Source organism: Trachurus trachurus, assembly GCF_905171665.1.
Source record: "Trachurus trachurus genome assembly, chromosome: 12".
Classification (NCBI taxonomy): domain Eukaryota; kingdom Metazoa; phylum Chordata; class Actinopteri; order Carangiformes; family Carangidae; genus Trachurus; species Trachurus trachurus.
The window spans coordinates 816,243-841,148 of record NC_139908.1 but is presented as its reverse complement, the minus strand read 5'-3'; the positions used below and the strand labels follow the sequence as shown (position 1 = coordinate 841,148).

Below are 24,906 nucleotides of genomic sequence, written 5' to 3'. Positions count from 1 at the left end.
AAATACACAATCCAACAACTCCACAACGCTCTGGTGGACAAGTTGTGAGCTGCACATTCACCACGCTATGAGATAATAACACAACGTTACCACACAGAGTTGTTGTAGAGGGAAATTCATGCAAAACCACTGATGCACGTTGCCTTCAGGGACAGTTTTTCATCAAGCAGTCTCTGAATTTCCCTCTAAAACAACTCTGTGTGGTAACGTTGTGTTATTATCTCATAGCGTGGTGAATGTGCAGCTCACAACTTGTCCACCAGAGCGTTGTGGAGTTGTTGGATTGTGTATTTGATGAGTTTGATGAGGGAAACCAAGAAATCCCATAATGAGCCTCCGTAGCGTAGCTCTGAGCAGCTCACGGCTCTGCTCCGCCGTTCTAAAAACAGCTTGCACCGACAATTAAAGGTAACGAACCTACTGCTATGACTATAGGGATTATGGTGATGGGCCAGTCTGACAAAATGTTGAACTATCCCTTTAAACGTTGTGAATGAATCTGAGCTTTAAACTCATTAAAGTTCTGCAGGTCAATCATCAATGTGTCCTGATCGCTGGACACGAGTGACGGAGCTTCATCAGACCTGGGAAGAGTTTTTGTGTCAATGAAGATAAATTAAATTAAAGGAAAATAAATGAATAAAAAGAGCAAAGAAAGATAAAATCCTCTGATCCAGACTGAGACTTAATATAATAACGTTATGTAATAATTAAGATGTGAGAAATAAAGAAAAAGAAGGTTGTGAAATAAATGGAGTCAGATCACAGGTTAAATATAAAGTTTTTCTTTCTTTTACGGATTAATTGTTCTGCCATAATTCAATAAACAGACCAATAAAAGTGACAGAAAAGTCAGTTTCACTTCAGCTTCTGGTTTATGACGTCATTTCATTATATGAATCTAAATATGAATTAAAGTTTCTACTGAACATGATTCAATCTGAAGAAAAACAGGAATGAAAAGTTTCTGTGTGTTAACAGCATAAGTTTAATAAAGTTTGGTTTTAAAGAGTTAAAAAATAGAATCTCATCCTCTTCAAACTTCAGCCTGAGACTTTATTCTTTACTCTTTAATTCAACTGGATTTAAATAATATAGGTTCATAATAAAACATTTAATGTCAGCTAAACCACATGAAACTACATTATATTAATAATGAGCTGTTTTATCTGAATAATACTAACAATGTTATTATCACTTAGTAATATATAAAAACCTTCAGAGAGTAGCTCTACTGTGTGTGAACCTTTAGCCTCTTTTATTCTGTATTTTCTCCTACGTCACAATAACATTTGTTTATATAAATGTTATTTGAGTGAATATTGTTTATGCTCTCTGGGCCTTTTTTCCCCCAAACTTCAGTTTTGTTTCCAGAATTTACAGAAAAACTTAACTTTCATCTAAAATGATGTGTTCATCGGTTTTTCTTCCACTGTTCCACAAGGTTTAAGGGTTTATAAACAGTTTTCTACTGAGCTGTCAATCAAAAACTCATGGGCCAATGGGGACACACCTCTGATAAGCCCCGCCCACCTGAGATGACAGTTCAGTGAGTTTTTCTTTCGAAACTCTTATTTTAGTTTGGTTGATTTGATACTAAACTAACTCCGTATCAACTCAGGAGCAGAAGTGACCGATGGAGAAATAAAAAGAGGAGAGAAAGAGGATGAAAGAAGTCAGAGGCTTTATTATTATAATTGTTGCCAGGGCGACGGTGAGGACCTGAGGTAGAAGTTTCCCTGACAGCAGCTCAGCCTGAAGGATGGAGAGGAGGAGGAGGAGGAGGAGGAGGAGGAGGAGGAGGAGGAGGAGGAGCGGCCTGGCTCAGTGTGGAGGAGGGAGGGAGGGGGCGGAGCTTCCTGTTTACTTCCTGTTTACTTCCTGAACTGGGTGACGGGGGCGGGGACTTTGATGTCCTGTCCCTTCTCCAGGCGCTTCTCACACTCGATCAGGTAGTTGACGCCGTCCACCACCATCTGCACCAGCTCCACCTGCAACACAGCAGAGACACGTGATTGGTCCTCACGGTCAACAGCAATAAAATAAAATAAACTAAACATTTATCCACAGTTTCCTCTTCACTGGTCTTTTATTTTGAAGGGTTGATCCATGAGAAGATGTTAAAAACCATCTCAGTGTAGTTTTCCATCTCCTCGCTCTCTCAGATTCTCTCTGCAGCTCTAGTAGCAACAGGTCGGTGTCAGCCAATCAGAAGAGAGGAGGAGGCTCTGAGCCTCTCTTCTGATTGGCTGACTGTTTTCTAATGTGATCCAATAAAAATAGAGAAGAGATTTCAGAATAAAACACTCAGAGAAACTAAAGATCCTACAAAGTTGTGACATCACAAAGTGACAGGAAGTCCTGACGGCTGCTGACGGGAGCTTTAATACAAACACAAACATCTACGTTTATTCTGAAGGAGCTTTAACACAAACATCTACCTTTACGGCGTGTTCACACCGGGCGCGAGGTGAATTTTTTCGCGCGATAAGATGACATACAATAGTCAGGTGCAAAGTCAATGTACAGATGCGAATGGACGCGAATTTGTGCCGGTGGCACGAATGACGTGAACGGCGTGACGCAAACACGCAAAATTCGCCTGTTTGCGTGAGTTCAAAATATTGAACTCAAGCGAAATATTCGCGTGAATGCCACGAGTAAAAACAAATATTCCAGTGTGCAAACTCGAGCGAGTAGAGCGAGGGGAATATTTTACTCACACCTGGTGTGAACGCACCGTTATACTGTATGGAGCTTTAAAGGAATATGATTGATTGATAACTCACCTCTGACTTGCCCAGGCGGTCGTTGTTGGAGATGTCGAACGTGTCTCCGACGGCAGCGGTGTCCACTCCTCCTGTCCCTCTCTTCTGCAGCCGCAGGTTGTCCAGGATTTTGGGGAAACGTGGATCCTGAACGGAGATTCACTCGTTTTAACAGGAAGTAACAAAGACGTGTGTCTGTGTGTCTCTGCAAAAACTCAAAATCTTTCCAAGAATAATTGTCTTATTTCTTGTCAAAATGTCTCATTTCTAGTCTAAACTAATCTCTTTCCACTTAAAATAAGACTCATCACCTAAAAATGAACTTGTTTTTAGATCATTTTCACTTGTTTCAAACTAATTTTCACTTGAAATAAGTAGAAAAATCTGCCAGTGAAAGTAAGTTTTTTGTGTTTGTAATAAGAAATAAAAACTTGCTCCACTATCAGATTTTTCTACTCATTTCAAGTGAAAATCTGCTTGAAAGAAGTAAAAAGTGTCTAAAAACAAGCTGCTTTTTATGTGATGAGTCTGATTTTAAGTAGAATTTGATTTATTTTGACTAGAAATGAGACAAATATTCTTGGTAAGATTTTGAGTTTTTGCAGTGTGTGTGTGTGTGTGTGTGTGTGTGTCTGTGTGTGTGTGTGTGTGCTACCGTGCTGAGCTTGGGCAGGCGGACGTGGACCCCGGCCCTGAGCCCGGTGCCCAGGTTGGAGGGACACGTGAGGACGTAGCCCAGATGCTCGTTCCACATGAACTCCCAGCCGCGCTCCTGGATCAGGTGCTCCACCTGGGGGGGAGGAGAGGGGGGAGGAGGTCACAGGGAGGACAAAGGATCAAGGGGGCAGTTGTGGGTCTGAGAAGTGAAGTCACTTCCTCGTTCAACAAACTGCAATCCCCTCTTCTTCCTCTGGGGGCTGGTGTCAGAAAGCAGCATTCTCCATAGACCCCCATGTTAAAATCACCCACTTTACATCCTCAGTAAACATGTTAAAAGCCTGGTGTCAGAACGTTTTTTGGTCTCAATCGATAGTTTCTACCCCAGCACACACTCTTTTTACTCTACCGTTTGACTGTTATTAGGTTAAAGTTCTGGCCAATTAGGGCGCGGAAAGCAGCTCCGTGGACAGCTGCTTCGAGGCCAGTGGGCGGGTTCTCGGCCGGCCAATCCAACATGGCGCTGTTCAGGCCGCCATATTGGAGTCACAAAAACGACTCCCCAAAACCAATGGGGGACGACACGGATACTACGGCCATGTTTTTTACAGTCTATGCAAAGGACCAGCAGCCTTCACTTGGGACATCCAATATGGCCGCTGTCAGTCAGTGACCTAAATGTGTTTCCTCATGGATATTTTTTGCCAATTTTGAAAAGGTTAAGGTAAGAAAAAGTTAAAAAAAATTTACTGAAACTTCAGTAGGAATAGTTACTGCATTGATGCAAAGTAAAACTACTTAATATTTCATAACTTATTTTATAGTAGAACCGTGTTGAAAATGTGTGTATCAAAATTTGCAAATTTTCTATGCAAATCTGATATGCAATTTTTTTTTTGAATTATATATATATTTTTTTACATTTTTTGTCAGAAGGTCCAATAATACGACGGAGTATTAGGGCCACATTGAGAAAAAAACAAAACACAGACTTCGAGAATAAAGTTGTAGATTTACGAGAATAAAGCTGTACATTTACGACTTTATTCTCGAAGTTTGTGATTTTTTTATTTGTCAATGTGGCCCTAATACTCCGTCGTACAATAAAAAGTCCAATTTAAAAAAAAATTGAATTTTCTGACAATGATTTCATGGTTCAGGCTTTACAGGGTTAACCTCAGCAGTTTCACATTTGGACCTGATGGTGTCACATCATCCTGAAGCTTCATGAACATCTGTAACATTAATGCAGTGTGTTGTTGTAACATGAACCTGTTTGAGGCCTTTGCAGAAGCGGTCAAACACTCTCTTCATGTTGCCGCCCTTCTCCATGGAGATGACCCGGGTGTGGTCCTCCTCGTTGATCCAGATCAGGAACGTCTTCTCGTTGTTGTGCCTGAGGAGCGGAGAGAGAGAGGACACACACCGGTCACACACTGAGACACACACACTCAGACACACTGCTGCTGCTGAAGGCGTTAGTGACGGCAGGAACACACACACAACACAACACAACACAACACACAGGACACACACTTCCTGTTGGTTCAGCCTCCTGAAGCCGACATGCAGCACACCTGGTCCTGGTTCTGGTTTTTCATGCTGCATTCACGTGAAATTGGGCAGACGGCAGACGGACGACAGCCGCTGCTGCACGTGCAGGCGATTACTGAGTGAAGTAGAGTCCCGCAGCTCAAGGATGAATGTGTGTGTATTACTACATATAATGCAGCCAAAGTTCCTATGTATCTTGTCTATGATTATTATCGAGTGTTCACAGGGAAATTAACGGAATTGGGCATTTCTAACTTTATATATTTGCGGGAGAAAATCACGTAAACAAGCGCAAGATTAGACGACACTGCTGAGTTTATGGAGTTTGAGAACAACAACGACTGGTTTCATTTCGATGGGCGCTGCTATCAGTTTGAGACTGAGTTTACTGAAGACGAGCTGAAAGAAATGGAGGAGTAAAGTGAAAGAGGGGCAGCTGCGGTGGAGTCTATGTGCTGGAAATGGAGGAATCAAGTGGTCAGTGTGGTGGTCACTGTCTGTCAGTGGCCGCTGAAACCAGATGTTTGTGCTGAAACTAGATGTTTGTGCTGAAACTAGATGTCTGTGCTGAAACCAGATGTTTGTGCTGAAACCAGATGTTTGTGCTGAAACCAGATGTTTGTGCTGAAACCAGATGTTTGTGCTGAAACTAGATGTTTGTGCTGAAACCAGATGTTTATGCTGAAACCAGATGTTTGTGCTGAAACCAGATGTTTGTGCTGCCAGTTGGCCTCGGACGTGTGTTGTCAGTGCTGGACTCTATGTTGGACACGTAAAGTTGCTGCATAGCGTATAACTGGAGCAGAGTGGGTGAGTTGTTTTCGTCTCTTTTCAATAGAAACCAGGCTAAGCTAACAGATGTTTGATGCCTCGTATTATGGGCTGGGACCCTGTTTGTACTGTTGATGACGTTTGGTGCTGTTCTGAGCATTATTTGTGGCTGTAAGTGGCTTTTTGATCGGTGGATAGTGGATCCGTATACTGCGCTGTTTGTTGTGGTGCGGTCATTGCTAACGTTCCTACAACTAGAGAAGCTAGCGGTTAGCAGACTTCATCTCTCGAGGGGGGGTCTAACTCGGTGTTACGGTGCGTTGGACCACGGGTTAAACTTACGCTGGAATATCCCTTTAATTTGTTTTATGACATGTAAAAAAGTTTTCCAAAAATGTAAATTTGTCTAAAGTTTTGTAGAAGTGTTGGTTTGCACCTCACAGGTTAATAACTAGACACACGTCAGAGCCACAGCATCGTGGTCATGCAGCAGAGCAGAGGAACCCACCAGATGCCTCTGGCGTCGGGCCAGTCTCTGGCCATGAAGGCACATGTCAACAACGGAGAGACGGGCTTGTCAAACAGGAAGTGGTCCTGAAGGTGGAGAACAGGGAGGGGGGGGGGGAGTTAAAGGTACAGTTCAACATCTAACCCCTACAGTCATAGCAGTAGGTTCGTTATTTAGAACGGCGGAGCAGAGCCGTGAGCTGCTCAGAGCTACGCTACGGAGGCTCATTATGGGATTTCTTGGTTTCCCTCATCAAACTCATCAAATACACAATCCAACAACTCCACAACGCTCTGGTGGACAAGTTGTGAGCTGCACATTCACCACGCTATGAGATAATAACACAACGTTACCACACAGAGTTGTTGTAGAGGGAAATTCATGTAAAACCTCTGATGCACGTTGCCTTCAGGGACAGTTTTTCATCAACAGTCTCTGTATTTACCTCTAAAACAACTCTGTGTGGTAACGTTGTGTTATTATCTCATAGCGTGGTGAATGTGCAGCTCACAACTTGTCCACCAGAGCGTTGTGGAGTTGTTGGATTGTGTATTTGATGAGTTTGATGACATCCTTTACCTCCATTGTGTTCACTGAGCAGCTCACGGCTCTGCTCCGCCCATCTCAAAACAACATGCACCGACAATTAAAGGTGACGAACCTACTGCTGTGACTATAGGGGTTATGGTGAGAGGACGAGCTGAATAAATGTTGAACTATCCCTTGAAAGACGAGGAGAAGGAATCAGGTTCTTGTACGTTTTTACCTCTGTTCTGAAAACGACACAAACTACAGCCTCGTCTGCCGTGAGGCGTTCACTGACCGGGACTCTAGGAACAGGGACATGAAAGGGTGTATGGGGGGGTCGGGGGTGGGGTGGGTGGGGGGGGCTTCCTAGTCTTACCAGATCCCTCTGGAGTCGGGCCAGTCCCGGGCCATGAAGGCCGAGGTCAGTAACGGAGACACGGGCTTGTCAAACAGGAAGTGGTCCTGACGGGACGATGCAGCGTGAATGGAGCAGATTAAAGAGCCTGGATCATCTAAACCAATAAACTCTCTAATCTACCTAATAATCTCTCAGACTCTTGTGACGCAGCATTAAACAGCTGTTTCAATATTAACCACCTACTGTGAATCTATTATCTAAATACTATCATGTGTTTTATTTATTACACTGCAAAAACTCAAAATCTTTCCAAGAATATTTGTCTTATTTCTTGTCAAAATGTCTCATTTCTAGTCAAAACTAATCTCTTTCCACTTAAAATAAGACTCATCACCTAAAAATGAACTTGTTTTTAGATCATTTTCACTTGTTTCAAACCAATTTTCACTTGAAATAAGTAGAAAAATCTGCCAGTGAAAGCAAGTTTTTTTGTGTTTGTAATAAGAAAGAAAAACTTGCTCCACTATCAAATTTTTCTACTTATTTCAAGTGAAAATCAGTTTGAAAGAAGTAAAAAGTGTCTAAAAACAAGCTGCTTTTTAGGTGATGAGTCTTATTTTTAGGTATAATTAGATTAGACATTTTGACTAGAAATAGGACAAATATTCTTGGTAAGATTTTGAGTTTTTGCAGTGTAGTGTACTTGCCTTCCATGAAGCTGTGACCCTAAATGGATATCATGTGTTTTATTTATTACACTGCAAAAACCAAAATCTTTCCAAGAATATTTGTCTTATTTCTAGTCAAAACTAATCTCTTTCCACTTAAAATAAGACCCACCCCCCCCAAAATTAACTTGTTTTTAGATAATTTTCATTTGTTTCAAACTAATTTTCATTTGAAATAAGTAGAAAAAAGTTTTGTGTGTTTGTAATAAGAAAAGAAAAACTTGCTCCACTATCAGATTTTTCTACTTATTTCAAGTGAAAATCTGCCTGAAAGTAGTACAAAGTGTCTAAAAACAAGCTGCTTTTAATGTGATGAGTCTTATTTTAGGTAGAATTTGATTAGACATTTTGACTAGAAATAGGACAAATATTCTTGGTAAGATGTAGAGTTTTTACAGTGCAGTGTGTGAGTGTGAGTGTGAGGCGAGGCGAGGTGTGACTCACGTCGATGAGCTGCTGCTGCTCCTTGTCCGTCATGTCCCCCAGGCTGTAGTAGCGTCCGGCCAGGTCTCCCTTCAGGCCGGCCAGCGCCTGCACGGCCACGCGCTCCACCTCGCGGCGCTCCGCCCGGGAACAGGCCGGGGGGAGGCTCAGGCCACGGATACTACGACCCGTACGCACACGGGAAGACAGGACGTAGCGCTCATCAAACACTCCATGGGTCAACTGGAGAGATGGAGAGAGATGGAGAGAGAGAGGGAGAGATGGAGAGATGAGAGAGAGATGGAGAGATGGAGGGAGAGAGAGATGGAGAGATGGAGAGATGGAGAGATGGAGAGAGATGAGAGAGAGATGGAGAGATGAAAAAAATTACCATTTTTGTAACGCTTTGACAATATTGTAATGACAGTCATGCCAATAAAGCTTGTGAAATTGAAATTGAATTGAATTGAGATGGAGAGATGGAGAGATGGAGAGAAGGAGAGAGATGGAGAGATGGAGAGACAGAGAGAGATGGAGAGGTGGAGAGAGATGGAGAGAGATGGAGAGAAGGAGAGATGGAGAGATGAGAGAGATGGAGAGGTGGAGAGAGATGGAGAGAGATGGAGAGAAGGAGAGATGGAGAGATGAGAGAGATGGAGAGAGATGGAGAGATGGAGAGAAGGAGAGATGAGAGAGATGGAGAGATGGAGAGGATCGATTTAGAGGAGTTGGAGCAGAGGATGGATGGATGGATGGATGGATGATTGATGGATGGATGGATGGATGGATGGATGGATGATTGATGGATGGATGGATGGATGGATGGATGGATGGATGATTGATGGATGGATGGATGGATGGATGGATGGATGGATGGATGGATGGATGGATGGATGATGGATGGATGGATGGATGGATGGATGGATGGATGGATGGATGGATGATGGATGGATGGATGGATGGATGGATGGATGGATGGATGGATGGATGGATTGATTGATTGATTGATTGATTGATCAAGAATGTATGGATGATGAATGGATGATGGATGAATGGATGGATGGATGGATGAATGGTTGGGTAGATGGATAGAGATGGATGGATTGATTGATGGATGATGGACGAATGAATGAATGAATGAATGAATGGATGGATGGATGATGAATGGATGGATGGATGGATGATGGATGATGAATGGATGGATGGATGAACAGATGAACGGATGGATGGATGGATGGATGAATGAATGAATGGATGAATGAATGAATGAATGAATGGATGAATGAATGAATGAATGAATTGATGGATGATTGATTGATTGATTGATTGATGGATGACGAATGAATGAATGAATGAATGGATGGATGGATGATGAATGGATGGATGGATGGATGATGGATGATGAATGGATGGATGGATGAATGGATGGATGAATGAATGAATGGATGAATGAATGAATGAATGGATGAATGAATGAATGAATGAATTGATGGATGAACAGATGGATGGTTGGATGGATGGATGATGGATTGATGATGGATGGATGGATGGATGGATGATGAATGGATGGATGAACAGATGGATGACTGGATGGATGATGAATGAATGGATGGATGGATGAATGAATGAATTGATGAATGAACAGATGGATGGATGGATGGATGGATGGATGGATGGATGGATGGATGGATGGATGGTTGGGTAGATTGATGGATGGATGAATGAACAGATGGATGAATGGATGAATGAATGGATGAATGAATGAATGAATGAATGAATGAATGAATGAATGAACAGATGGATGAATGGATGAATGGATGAATGGATGGATGAATGAATGAATGAGTGGATGAATGAATGAATGAATGAATGAATGAATGAATGAATGAATGAATGAATGAATGGATGGATGAATGAATGAATGGATGAATGGATGAATGGATGAATGAATTAATGAATGAATGAACAGATGAATGAGTGGATGAATGAATGAATGAATGAATGAATGAATGGATGAATGAATGAATGAATGAATGGATGAATGAATGGATGAATGAATGGATGAATGAATGAATGGATGAATGAATGGATGAATGAATGAATGAATGAATGAATGGATGAATGAATGGATGAATGAATGAATGAATGAATGAATGAATGAATGAACAGATGAATGAGTGGATGAATGGATGAATGAATGAATGGATGAATGAATGAATGAATGAATGAATGAATGGATGAATGGATGAATGAATGAATGAATGAATGAATGAATGAATGGATGAATGAATGAACAGATGAATGGATGAATGGTGTACCCACCTTGGAGGAGTCCAGGTCGGTCGGGTGCTTCATGGTTTTGGGGTCGTACCCGTTGTGACGGTCCTTGATGATGGGATCAAAGAGATCAGCAAACACCTGAGGAGGAGGAGACACAGTTAGAGGATTATACACTGCAAAAACTGAAAATCTTACTAAGAATATTTGTCTTATTTCTTGTCAAAATGTCTCATTTCTAGTCAAAACTAATCTCTTTCCACTTAAAATAAGACTCATCACCTAAAAATGAACTTGTTTTTAGATCATTTTCACTTGTTTCAAACTAATTTTCACTTGAAATAAGTAGAAAAATCTGCCAGTGAAAGCAAGTTTTTTGTGCTTGTAATAAGAAAGAAAAACTTGCTCCACTATCAGATTTTTCTACTTATGGGGCGGGGCAGTGGTTAAAGCGGCCGCTACATGTAGAGGCTACAGTCCTCAACACAGGCGTCCCCGGTTCGAATCCCGCGTCGGGCAGACCTTTCCTGCATGTCATTCCCCTTCTCTCTGCCTCCCCCTTTCCTGTCTATCTCACTATATCCTATCAAATAAAAGGCAAAAAGCCAAAAAATATACTTAAAAAAAAAAAAAAAAAGATTTTTCTAATATTTCAAATGTAGATAGACTTGAAAGAAGTAAAAAGTGTCTAAAAACAAGCTACTTTTTTATGTATAACTATGTATGTATATGTATAAATATACATATTTTAGGTATAAGGAGATTTGTTTTGACTAGAAATAAGACAAATATTCTTGGTAAGATTTTGAATTTTTGCAGTGTGTGAGCTTTGAGCTGCGAGCCGTGATCTTTCTAGCTGGTCCTACCTCGTAGCTCTCCTCGTCCCCGGCCACGGCGCCCACGGTCTTGATGAAGGGGTGTCCGGGGTTGTCCACGCCGGTCTGGATGCACTGGTCCAGGGTCCAGTTGTTGGGGGTCAGCTTGTCCCTCAGCCGCGCGTAGATGGCCGGGGTCAGGGCCGTCGCCATGCAGTTGTTGTGTTTCCTCAGGTCGGGGAAGTCGGAGCTGCACAGACCAGAAACACGCTTTTATCAACTCAACTCAAACATTCAGCTTTTGTTCAGAGACAAGTTTCTGGACATATCTCCTTGGTGGACAAGTTGTGAGCTGCACATTCACCACGCTATGAGATAATAACACAACGTTACCACACAGAGTTGTTTTAGAGGGAAATTCATGCAAAACAGCTGATGCACGTTGCCTTCAGGGACAGTTTTTCATCAACAGTCTCTGTATTTCCCTCTAAAACAACTCTGTGTGGTTACGTTGTGTTATTATCTCATAGCGTGGTGAATGTGCAGCTCACAACTTGTCCACCAGAGCGTTGTGGAGTTGTTGGATTGTGTATTTGATGAGTTTGATGAGTTTGAAACCAAGAAATCCCATAATGAGCCTCCGTAGCGTAGCTCTGAGCAGCTCACGGCTCTGCTCCGCCGTTCTAAAAACAGCTTGCACCGACAATTAAAGGTAACGAACCTACTGCTATGACTATAGGGGTTATGGTGATGGGCCAATTTGACTAAATGTTGAACTATCCCTTCAAATGTTTGTGAAGTTCACCAGAACACAGCACTGACATCATTTCAATCTTCAATTTACTTATTTAAAAAAGGCGGGACGATGCATATTAATGGACATTTGGATGTAAACATGTCAGATCGTAGCTCCTGGTTGATTTCCATCTGTTGTCCCTTAGACTGATGTAATGAGGAAGAGGAGACGTTCAGAAAGTAAAAACACTAAGACAATAGACAATAGATGAGATAAAAATATATATTATAAAGCAAATAATATGTCCAATAAGACAAATCATTGAATTAGAACCAGTTTGGATGACTGATGTTTGCATTTAAAAATATGACTTCAGTGTTTAATCAAACAGTCACTGGGACTGGGTTCTAAAATGTGAATATTTGTTAGTTTTTGCAGTTTCCTGAGTCAGTAAACGCAGCATTTTTGTCTTTGTCGTTGTTGGTCAGATGACAGAAACACTGTAAACATGTCAACTTTGCCGCCAGGGAATAATCAGAAGTATTTTCTCACCATTATCTGACATTATATAGAGTCAAACTACAGACAACAATATTTTAGAAAACTACAGCCACTACAGTTAAGAAAACTAAAACTAAAATGATAAAGCAGCTTCATATTTCATATTTCACTGGTTATATTTCATGTTGTGTAGACCAGTGGTTCTCAACTGGTGGGTCGGGACCCAAAAGTGGGTCTAGACCCGTTCTGGATGGGTCGCGGACAGCTGGTCAAAAAAGTAAATAATATTTAATGCACATCTGATGTTGGACATGTCTTTTATTTTGAAAAATAACTTATTTTGAAAGGCACGAGACACGTGAACACATGCAGTTGTAATGCTCCTCCTCACTTTCTGATTATTTGCTCCATTTGCTCTGAATGCAAAGATATCAGTTTCTTATTAATGTGGCCTGATGCAGTTAATCTGGTTTTGTTTTGTGGGTCTTTATTTTGTGCAGTTTGATATTTATTCACTTAAAGGTGTACAGAAAAGAAAATTGAATTTTAGCCCACATTGGGTCATAAAATTAATGTGATAACTCATCTATCAGACGTTGTAGGCCAAACTTTGTGCAAAATTCTATTTTTGAGTAAATCCGGGATGAAAGTGTGTATTTTTTTTTTCGCATTGGATAATGCAGGCGCACGGATTATACGTCAGCCTGTACACGATTCACCAGCCACTGATATTGGATCCGTCATCCGTCATTCAAACGTCTGAGACACGCACACACACACGGAGCTCGGTCTCGCCCCAAGCTTTGAATATCCCGCCCGCTCGATAACGACCAATCAAATTCGTTTTCCTCACTCGGGTAAACTCGTGTTGCAGCTCGTGACAACTCGGCGCGACAAACAGGACAAACGGCCATTTCTGTACACCTTTAAGTGAACATGCTCTGAATGCAGAGATGCATTAGAAGTCAAATATATCGTTTTGTTGGTCTCCATTTTGTGCAGTTTGATATTATTTTATTCACTTCCGTACATGCAGTTGTCATGGTAACTCCTCAGTTTCATTCATGTGCTCTGAAATGCACTTTGCTCAATAAAGAGCTAAATGAGTTTTTAAAGGCTTTAAAAAAAATTCTTGGTTTGAATTCTATAAAAGTGGGTCGCGACTTAATGACCATGAGAAGATGTGGAGCCCAGAGTGAGACTAGTTGAGAACCGCTGGTGTAGAGGACGGGTGTCCTGAGGAGAAAGAGGCGGTTTGAGGACAGACAGTGAGTGAGTGAAAGGTGGCCGAGCTGAAACCTGAGAGAGGCTCAGTGATACAGCTCTGACCTCTTCACACCGTCAGTTATTCACCACCTTCTCTCTCACCCTCCACATTCACTCACTCATGCTGCTTTTATGAGACTCTGTCACCTTTCATAAACTCCTGAATGAGCTCATTAATAATTCATTTATTGACTCTGTGGAGTGTGGAGCATGTCGTCACTTCCTGTCCTGCTGAGTACAGATCAATGACTATTCACCAGTGTTGAGCACGTTACTTTTTTTCAAATTGATTTTTTATTTGACATATAAAAAAAACTCTCCACAAACTCCACTTTATGTTTATGAATTTTGAGTTCTTAAATGTTTTAGCAGCTGATGGAGTTGTCATTTCTTGGAGAGTCTCCTTGTTTGTCTATTGGTGAATTGTTTTGTCTATTAAAGAGACCCAGAGGAGTTTGGTTTTGGTTCTAACAGAGTCCCATATTAATGTGGATGAATCTATGTCACCACTTGTTAATGGCTCCATTTAGATAAATATATCGTTTTGTCTTCGCCCAGCATTTCCTAGTTTCGGTTTTCCTGGACGCTGCCCAGCGGGTCATGAGAATAACGCCGCCGGATCGCCGAATATGGTGGGAACTACGATCGTCTTCCAACCTCCGACTTTCATTCTTGATCAGTGAAAACATTTTTGGCAAATGTTTTCATTTCGTCCGTCTTGTGCCGGTCCAAGAATTTCACCGTGCACGCTGAGGCTCATGGGAAATGTAGTGAAAACACTTCACTTTCCAAAACTCCTCATTGTCCCTTTAAATTTCTAGGCAACCACCTAACATTAATGTGTTTCAGAGGCCTGGGAGGGTAGAGACTCACCCGGGGGGGTAGAAACTCCTCACCTGGGGGGGTAGAGACCGTAGAGACTCACCCGGGAGGGTAGAGACCCGGGGGGGTAAGGACTCACCTGGGGGGTAGACTAGAGACTCACCTGGGGGGGGGGTAAGGACTCACCTCGGGGGGTAGAGCTTCTTCTTGGTCTCGGCGGCCAGCGATCCGCCCTGCTCGCTCATCAGGAAGCCGGTTGCCACGGTGCCGGCGCCCAGGCTGGCCAGCACCACGCGCGTGTTGCGGCCAGACAGCAAACGTGTAAAGGAGCTCGCCATGTTTCTGCTCGTAGGTCACTCTCTGGAGAGAAGTAGAAGAGCTGGAAGAGGAGGACAGAAGGAGGAATGATTCAGTCCTTTTTCTTTCCCTTTAATTAAATTCAAACAGTCGGTCACTTTGAATTCCAGCAACAATAACTAGCTAGGCTAATAACATCTGCAGACAAAGCAAACAACTGTAGAGGCATAGACAAATGAATCAATAAGTCAATATAACATCATAGAAAATACATAAACACAATAAAAGAAGAACAAAAATGACTATTTTCAGATGAAGACATTAAAAATAGTAGGCTACTACAGATGTTTACAGCTTTAACAGCTTTTTTGTTTAGCACACAGGAGAGAGTCTGGATGTGCTCAAACAAGTTTGGTTATCTGTTTGAAAAATCGACATTTGTGTAGTTTATGTAGAATTTAGCAAAAAGTCTAAGATTAAGTTTATGATAAAATATGCATCGTCGTTCTTCCTATTAAATTGTGTTTTTGTAGCATAAAGTAAAACCTGATAATATAGCCTATTGTTGATGACAAAAGAGTTAATATCTCTCCAGAGTTTAAAACGTGCATTTGTAAAACCAAAATAAATGAGCAATAGACTCAGGTTGTAGGCTAGGCTACATTAGGCTAGGCTACATTAGGCTACAGAAAGAAGACTTTATGTCAGTTTGATACTTAAACTTGTGTAAAAGCTGTTTGTAGAATCTATGGATCAACTTGAATGAAACTTATTGGTTTTATTAGTTAAGAGAAACTTTGGAGGTGGAACGATCAGAAGTCGTTGGTACAAACACTCAGCTAACTGTCGTTGACATCAGAACAAGCTTGCTAACAGTTGCTAACGGTAACTAGGAGAGCTTTTCCCGCCCTTTCCATAACTGTTAATTAAAATGATCTTGAGAACAAAATTGCTGCGCAGACAGAAACACTTCTTCTTCTCTAATATAACAGTAGCCTATTCTGGACCGGAAATGGTGGAAGCTACTGTTTAAAACCAGCAACTGAAAACATTAGCCCTTAGCTAGGCTATTTAGTCATCATTGGAAGAAATATCTCCCATATCCTCAAATCTATTCAGAAATGTTTGTTTTTTCCACCAAAATGATTTTCTTCCATGTTGGGTGTAAAACTGTATTCTGTTATTTTATTGTTGTTTTGGATTCTCTGAACATATTAACACATGTTCATAAACCTTATGAAAATCCAAAACCCTTTCGCTTCACTGTAAAAGTTTTCAATGGATGCCAGTAGCCTACAACTTGTACAGACATATCACAGTGTTAGCAGTGTAATGCTGTTAGAAATTAATTAACACAGTATCAGTGTTCATGTACGGAAACAGTGTAAAGAAATTTAAAATAGTTTCCAGAACATTTCTAATTGACTTTGACTCTGAGTAGCCTATGTCCTGGGTCATTTACATTTCTCAACAGCTTGTTTCTATTTCTAACTATTTTTTTTTAGTATTGCTTATTCATGTGATGGATGAGGTTGGATTAGATCTTCCATCCTAACTCTTCCTCTATAATAAACTTATTATTACACAGGCCCCCTCCCACCTGCAGCTTTGTCGACCCCCCCACACCAAAAGGTTTTTGTTGAATACAGTAAACTAAGGAGATTAGAGAAGGTCGGGCTGCAGCAGATGCTCTTAGCCTCTTAGCATTAATTATCACACACTCCCACCCACAGGAAGTCTGGTTTCATATGTCCACTCAGGACCAGAGACTTAAAGTCAGAGAGGACGGACCGAGGCCGGGGGGGTTAAGTCTGTCAGTTAAGTCCAGAGAGAAGTTACTTAGTTAAAATGTTAAAGGTAAGAGTTGAATGAGGTTTGATGAATGAACGGAGGAGGAGGAAGAGGAGGAGGAGGAGGAGGAGGAGGAAGGTCAGCGACAGCGTGGACACCGACCATGAGACTGAGTCTTAATATAGAGAGAAGCTGTGAGGACGTCATCATCATTACTGCTGTTAATCCTGGTCAGAGGTGAAACATGGCCGACCGCTGACCCCCCCTCCTACCCTTCCTACCCCTCCTACCCCCCCTTGCCCCATCTACCCCCCCTTGCCCCACCCAGCTGATGAAACTGAGGAGTAAGACACACGTTCCTTCACTCAGGTATCACATGCTGTTCACTCTCTGCCTCTTTTTTCCATTCAGTCGGTCAGCGTTCAGATTATTTATAGACGAGTGGAGGGGTAGTTGTGGTGGTGGTGGGGGGGCAGAGGGGCAGAGGGGGGGCAGTTCTGCTGCTGCTGCTGCTGCTGCCAGGACCCGGTGCCAAGACCCCGAGCCGCCTCTGGCTCTCCACCCAGTGACATTCTGGACTGGTCACAAGACTCATGAGCCTCATGAGGACGAGTCAGGACGGACGGAGGGAAACTCCAAACCTTTCCAAGAATATTTGTCTTATTTCTTGTCAAAATGTCTAATTTCTAGTCTAAACTAATCTCTTTCCACTTAAAATAAGACTCATCACCTAAAAATTAACTTGTTTTTAGATAATTTTCATTTGTTTCAAACTAATTTTCACTTGAAATAAGTAGAAAAATCTGCCAGTGAAAGCAGGTTTTTTGTGTTTGTAATAAGAAAGAAAAACTTGCTCCACTATCAGATTTTTCTACTGATTTCAAGTGAAAATCTGCTTGAAAGAAGTAAAAAGTGTCTAAAAACAAGCTGCTTTTTATGTGATGAGTCTTATTTTAAGTAGAATTAGTTTATTAATTAATTCGTTTTGAAATTAGAAATGACATTTTGACAAGAAATAAGACAAATATTCTTGGTAAGATTTAGAGTTTTTGCAGTGAAGAACAGAACAAGACACTGATGGACAGACAGAAAGTTGTAGAGAACAACTCACTATACAACAAGACTGCTGGAGATGATGTGGCAGCGTGGAGGCAGACCATAAACACATCTTCTGGAATTGTATTAAAATGAGGATAACTGGCAAAATTTTAACTCAGTTGTAAAAAAAAATGTTTTGGGATATGAAATCCCAAATAGGCTACTTGTCCAGTGATGCATCTTGGGAATATTGAGAAGGTTGTAGTAATGAAAGAAGATATGTATTACTCAATGTGAAGACTCCAAACCAGGAGCAGTGGTTGGAAATTGTCCAGGAAATCCTTAATTATGGAAAAATGGACGTAGGCTACCTGTTGAGACTCAAAGAGAACGGATTTGAAAGAAAAACTGGGGAAAATGGAACATTTCTATGAGACGTGACACCAACTGAAGGAATGCTGAATGGAACAGTGGACTGAACAGTGTGTTAGTGTTATTATTGTTATTCTAACTTGTACCTTGTTTGCTGTATTGTTTTTGCCTATATACATGTGAAAACTCAATAAAAAATAAAGTAAAAAAGGAAGTTGTAGAGAGGAACGTCCTGCATCCTGCTGGTCTGACTCCAGAGTCTTCAGCTGCTAATCGACGCGGCGGTGGATCATGTGGTCTTAAGGTCGGGATTAGACCGGGACCGGCTCAGACCCGACCACCCTGACCTTTTAACTCTGAGGGAAGTGGAGTACGTGCAGGACGTCAGACCTGCTGCGTCCTCTCCAGAGGACACCGACGCCTCCGGACCGGGGGGGGGGTTTACAATTTACAATAAAACTCTCAATATGGACAAATATTTACATACACTGCAAAAACTCTACATCTTACCAAGAATATTTGTCTTATTTCTAGTCAAAACGAATCTAATTCTACTTAAAATGAGACTCATCACATTAAAAAGTAGCTTGTTTTTACTTCTTTCAAGCAGATTTTCACTTGAAATAATTAGAAAAATCTGATAGTGGAGCAAGTTTTTCTTTTCTTATTACAAGCACAGAAAACTTGCTTTCACTGGCAGATTTTTCTACTTATTTCAATTGAAAATGAGACATTTTGACAAGAAACAAGACAAATATTCTTGGGAAAGATTTAGAGCTTTTGCAGTGTAAATGTCAGACCTGCTCTAAGAGATATTTATATTTGATCTCCACCTCCTTTAGCTTCATATAAACTCCTCATCACATTAAACAGCCGACAGTAGAAACATGCAGTCACTCTGAGGAAACATGCAAGCTGAGGAGTAAAACCTAAGAACAGGGTTAACATCCTCTCTAATACAGAAGGAGAAGGAGAAGTTACCGTACCTGTGGAGAAGCTGCTCTGCTCAGAGTCTCTGGTTAAACAGCTTTTCACTCTCCTGTGTCCTGAGTCTCCTCCCTCTCAAGTGGGATTAAAACTAGAGGCCAATCATAAGATCACAGACGCAGCGCCACACACCAATAGAGCTGCATCGCTGCTGCTGAGCTGCAGCCATGAGCACCGAGGCTCCGGTGTCAGCGTCCAGTTTGACCTTGATATTTTAATGTAACTGCAGACACACACACACACACACACACACACACACACACACACACACACACACACACACACACACACACACACACACACACACAGTCTGACAGTCCTTGACCCAGACAAACAGAAACCAGTGGAGGAAATTTGACAAAACTGAACAGAACTCATGAACTCACTCAGAGTTTCATGTCTGAGCTGTTTGACATCTGATCACTGATATTTACTGATCAATTACACTGCAAAAACTCAAAATCTTACCAAGAATATTTGTCTTATTTCTTGTCAAAATGTCTCATTTCTAGTCAAAACTAATCTCATTCTACTTAAAATAAGACTCATCACCTAAAAATTACCTTGTTTTTAGATCATTTTCACTTGTTTCAAACTAATTTTCACCTGAAATAAGTAGAAAAATCTGCCAGTGAAAGGAAGTTATTTGTGTTTGTAATAAGAAAGAAAAACTTGCTCTATTGTCAGATTTTTCTACTTATTTCAAGTGAAAATCTGCTTGAAAGAAGTAAAAAGTGTCTAAAAACAAGCTACTTTTTATGTGATGAGTCTTATTTTAAGTAGAATGAGATTAGTTTTGACTAGAAATTAGACATTTTGACAAGAAATAAGACAAATATTCTTGGTAAGATTTTCAATTTTTGCAGTGAACTAAATCACGGCTTAAAGGGTAATTACCGTTTTTTACAACCTGGACCTTATTTCTATCATAAACTCCGATCATTTCCTCCCCCAGATAACTTTGGTGTCATTCCAAGTGGTTGTGATGAAATGAGCTCCAGCCGAGAGGCGCGTATATCCGTATAATGGAGTCTACAGGGCAGCAGAATGCAGCCTCTAAATAACACATTATCTGCAGAGAAACTCCTTCATTTCACCAAGATTTAGTTGTGATAGGCTAGTGCTATTCCCCTCTGAGTCCGGGGTTAGCTGTTATCAACATCCGGGGTCTGTAGGTTGACCTACTGACCTCTGACCTGGATGATGTCATCTCTGAGCTTGTTGCTAGCGCTAACGCTACGGTTGGTTTCTGCGTGTTTGTGACTTGTCAGAACAAAATGAGCAGCTGGATGAAGTTCAGCTTCCACAGGCTTCCTCTCCTCAACCTGGACTCACTAAAGCTCCGGCTAGTTGAGATAAAAATGGACCCGAATGCCGAAGCAGAATGATTATTATCAGAATGAGCCGCACGGCGCTCAGAGATGACATCATCCAGGTCAGAGGTCAGTAGGTCAACCTACAGACCCCGGATGTTGATAACAACAAACTACCTCATTTAGTCCGGTCACGTCCAGTCAATAGGCTGTGAAAATGTCCTAAATGAGGTAGTTTCCAGTAAACTCTGGACTATCTCCCTTCAGGACACTTGGATTGCAGTGGACGAGCAGTGTGGAGGAATATTAAAGCAGTACTAAAGAACTTTCAGTTTTGGTTGAGTTTGGCGGCGCCTGTGGACCAAAGCGGTAGTGTTTTGCCTGAAGGAAGACTCCATTTCCCATGAACACTAGCGTGAAGCCCTGTAAATATCCTGCATTAAAATTAACAGAAGACATCAAAACTAAGTTTCTGTTTCCAGTGGATCATTTCAAAGTGAAAACACAAACATAATCCATTGCTAAAGTGCCGTTTTGCCTGCTCCCTCCTTGTTGTGACTCGCAAAAGTGAAAGTGAAGTGAGAGCAGGGTTCCTACCATGCTCCTCAAAGCTGCTTAGTGCCAGAGAAAGAGATACAGACCATAATGATACAGACCCCCTCAGGCCATGACAGAGGTGTCATTCAACTTGTTGTAAGTCGATGTATCATCACAAAAGTTATGAAAATATTTTATGAAGGTTGAAAAGTTCCTTAGTGTTGCTTTAAATGGTTTTTGTGTAGTTTTATGGACGTTTTTGTGTTGGTCCCTATTACTCTCATATAAAGTTTAGGTTGGACTAGGAACCGGCCTCCCGGGTCTCCAGATGCACTTTGAGGAATAAAAAACTACTCTGGAGTATTCATCAGCATGAGGGGGAGGCAATAATGACTGGATCTCATTTTTTGGTGAACTATTCCTTTAACACTGTGATGTTATTGTTGCTGTTAAGGCTGTTTTTGTGACAATGTTTTTATATTTGTTTGTATTTGTATGTGTTTTATTAGTTTTGTGCTATAGTATTAGATTTTTGTTAGGGACGACAGACAAAGTCCTTATTGACCCCTTGCAGCTACGTCACAATTAGAACGTGACGCGAGAGGCGACACCATGACGGACGGCAGAAAGTGCTCAGTGATAATGTACTGTGTATGGGTGCCATCCAACAATGTGGCTCGATCACTTCACACTACAACCTCACAGCATTATCACTTATTTAAAATAGAATATCTACTCATCCGTTGCAATATATGTTTGTTTTTTTGTTATTCGCCGTAGAATATCTCAGTTTTCTGTGCTTTTTCCACTGCTAAGGAGCTAACGTCAGTCAGTGCTACACTCCCCATACAGCAGCTGCTGCTGTCTTTGCTGCTGCTAACTACAGTTAACGGACCTGGAAGTCCGACCCGTGGGTGTTGAAGACCTGTCTAATTAGTGATCATTCTCTGATTAAACCCGGCTGAAAAATAAAAGAAAACGGGAAGCCGTCTTCGTTGTAATCGCCGCGATCCGTCCGCCGGCAACTACGTTGTGACGGTGCTATGTTTACTGTAATACGAGCGTTAGCTGTTGTTAGCCACAGCATGTAGCTCAGCTAGTTAGCTTCAACTGTGTTTACATCAACTATACACTATAGATAACTTATAATGGCATCGATAACGTGTCTGTATATCTTCACACTGGTCCTGTTGCTCATGTAACCCCGCTGCCAGTGGCCAGCCCTGGTTCTTAGCTCTAAACCAGCAAGGAGTTGGTGCCTGGGACCAGTTTTAAGGACCAATAACCGGTTTTTAAGCGGTGGAAAAGCAAAGAACCGGTGCTAGTCAGGCTCTGGCTCCGAACCAGCACTGGAACCAGCTCAGTGGAAAAGGAGGGGAAACCCTACAACCACGGTATGTCACAAAACTATAACGCGCCCATTGAATTAAATTGACGTCCACTGTTCTTTTGCCGTCCATCATGGCGTCCGGAGCTACCGCGAGTGGAACGTGACGTCACGTGCAAGGGGTCAATAGGCAATATATAATATATAATATTTATATAACGATATAGAACATATCTGCTACAGATGAAACTAGCTAGTAACTAACTCTGGTCTGGCTGTGCACTGTCCCTGTTAAATAAACAAATAACATAAATTCAATAAAGTCTAAAAGTAAAAGTAGACTAACTCCATCCTATCTAATTATAAATCACGTCTTAAAACTTTTCATTCTTTGGCTTTTAACTCAGCATGAGAGCTGTGTGACCTCTGCTCTCATTTGTCTCTTTATTCTCATTTTATTGTATTTTCATCTGTTAGCTATCTTTTATTTATTTTTTATTCCTTTTATATCATTTTTATCTTTATTTTTTATGTTTTTCTAAACCATTTTGTGCTCTATATCTGTAAATATAAATAATTGTGCAGCACTTTGGTAAACTGAAATGTGCTATATAAATAAAGTGGATTGTATTGAAGTAGCTTTATCCCCATTAGCTTCCATTATAACTGAAAACTCATCTTCAACATAAACCAGTGTGGCCTCCTCTCTAATTTAACTCTATCAGTGTTTCTAGTGTTTCTGTTTGGTTTTATTTTGTGTGTTTGTTTGCATTTTGTCATTTTTGTGGTGTTTCCTGTTCCTTTAACGCGTCATAATAAACAGATTACACGTGCGTCATGATTCCCATGTTTGTGCTTTTATTGTGAAGCCTGGAGTGAAGCATCGTCTGTTCATCACACAGAGAAATGATGGAGAAATACAACAACAAAGCTTGAATTACAGATCAGACAGCAGAGTCACAGAGTCTCTAAACCTCAGGAACAGTGATAACCTACTGGGGGGTCGGGGGGGGGGCTGCTATATTCATGCTATACACAAGTTTAGAGTCTAAAGACTTTCCTTATAAATCAACAGTGCAAATATAGAACTATTATACTAAATTAATACAGTCAACGAGGTTTAAAATATTTAAAATATGATGAAGTGACCACATGGACAAGGAGCTAAAAATAATAATAATAATAATAATAATAATAATAATATTAATAATCATGATAATAATAATAATAGTAATAATAATAACAATAGTGACACATGGAAAAGACGTTTGACTGTCGGTTTTGTAACGTGTAAGAAACTTTTCAGGCTGAATCTTTTATAAAAGTGCAGACATGACGACTTTTCAATGTTTGCGTACAAAATGACTAAATGTAAGAAAACGGAGCGACGTGTTGCCGTGGCGACGTGACGGTTTGCAGCCGACGAGCTTCTGATTGTCAGGAGATGAGAAAGTTTCTCAGTTTTTCGCTGCGACATAACGGCAAAACGAGAAGAAACAGCTCCGGTGCTGAGCAGCAAACTAACAGACGAGTCGGTGTCAGTGAGTTTTAACAGATTAAATATCAATGATCAATAATCTGATGGATTCCTGCAGGAAGAAGGAACACAGTGAAACTCTGATCTGATCCAAACACCCAGAATCCTCCTGGTGCATCGTGTGGCAGCGGAGTCACTGGACTTTTATTCACAGCTCATCCTCATTAGTTATTGATCTGGTCACTGGTTTATTGATGGTTTGTCTAGTTTTTGTCTTGTGTTTGTTCAGTTCTAATCTTGTGACTTGCTGGTTTCTGAGAACGACAAAATGAAATTTCATTCTCGATAAATAATAACAATAAACTTCCTTAATAAATGTCCTTATGTAGTTAAATCTCCCGGGAAATTAAGTCAGCATTTGTCAGCATGGAAATAGTTCAACAGCAAAAAAAAATGGAGGTTGTGTTACACAACATCAGATATGGTTATAGGGAGCTCCACTGTAACACGCTCTTCTACAAACAGTGTTGCATTGTGGGATGTTTTGGCATCTTGCAGGTTTGTTTAAGTTTGTTTTTGTGTTTAACGCAAAGTCCAGTTTCCTCAGTTCAACTTAACATAAATAGTTTTGTTATAAGTCACTCATTCAGACGTCTAGTGAAGTTTAATATATTTTGTGTTGTCAGTTTTGAGTCCAGTGTTTTAAAGCTGCAGTGTCGGTGAGTGGCCACCGGGGGGCAGCAGGAAACTCTGGAAACTATCTACTTATCCTGTCAGATACTCTATTTACCCAGACCAACGATATTCAATATACGGAAAGATACCCCCATGAGAGGCTCCAATGATAGAAACAGTTTCACTTCCTGTCTCTCTAAATGGGCGTGGCCAACCGTCACCACCTCGTCTGTGAACGTGTGTGTGGATTTATACAATTTGTAGGTAGATGAAAGTGAGATGTTTATATTTGACAATGAGCATGTTTGTGTTTTTAATGCTGTGTTGTGTTTTGTTTATGGTCTTGATGCACTATTTTATTTATGTGTTCTTGGCGCCTG

The 24,906-nt window shown here is 41.1% G+C and overlaps 2 protein-coding genes across 2 annotated transcripts in view; one reads left to right on the top strand and one right to left on the bottom strand.

The window, feature by feature from the left end:
• Window positions 1-24,906, top strand: part of ube2l3a (ubiquitin-conjugating enzyme E2L 3a) — a 274,466-nt gene that overhangs the window by 11,552 nt on the left and 238,008 nt on the right. The gene's annotated exons all lie outside the window — the stretch shown is intronic.
• Window positions 1,692-19,304, bottom strand: ckmt2a (creatine kinase, mitochondrial 2a (sarcomeric)). The gene is made up of 10 exons (XM_083983642.1): window positions 19,197-19,304; window positions 14,899-15,091; window positions 11,439-11,637; window positions 10,618-10,713; window positions 8,317-8,538; window positions 6,259-6,344; window positions 4,698-4,821; window positions 3,424-3,558; window positions 2,790-2,915; window positions 1,692-1,991 (listed from the first exon to the last, which is right to left on the bottom strand). Exons 2-10 carry the CDS (start codon window positions 15,048-15,050, stop codon window positions 1,875-1,877), a joined length of 1,257 nt encoding a protein of 418 aa, XP_083839768.1. The 5' UTR covers window positions 15,051-15,091; window positions 19,197-19,304; the 3' UTR covers window positions 1,692-1,874.

Excerpts from the sequence above, each read along its gene's own strand:
- ckmt2a (XM_083983642.1), bottom strand. The coding sequence starts at position 15,050 with ATGGCGAGCTCCTTTACACGTTTGCTGTCTGGCCGCAACACGCGCGTG. Across the intron at positions 11,638-14,898 it reads AAGAAGCTCTACCCCCCGAG|CTCCGACTTCCCCGACCTGA; the intron begins GTGAGTCCTTAC and ends TGGTCTGTGCAG. Across the intron at positions 10,714-11,438 it reads GGGACGAGGAGAGCTACGAG|GTGTTTGCTGATCTCTTTGA; the intron begins GTAGGACCAGCT and ends CCTCCTCCTCAG.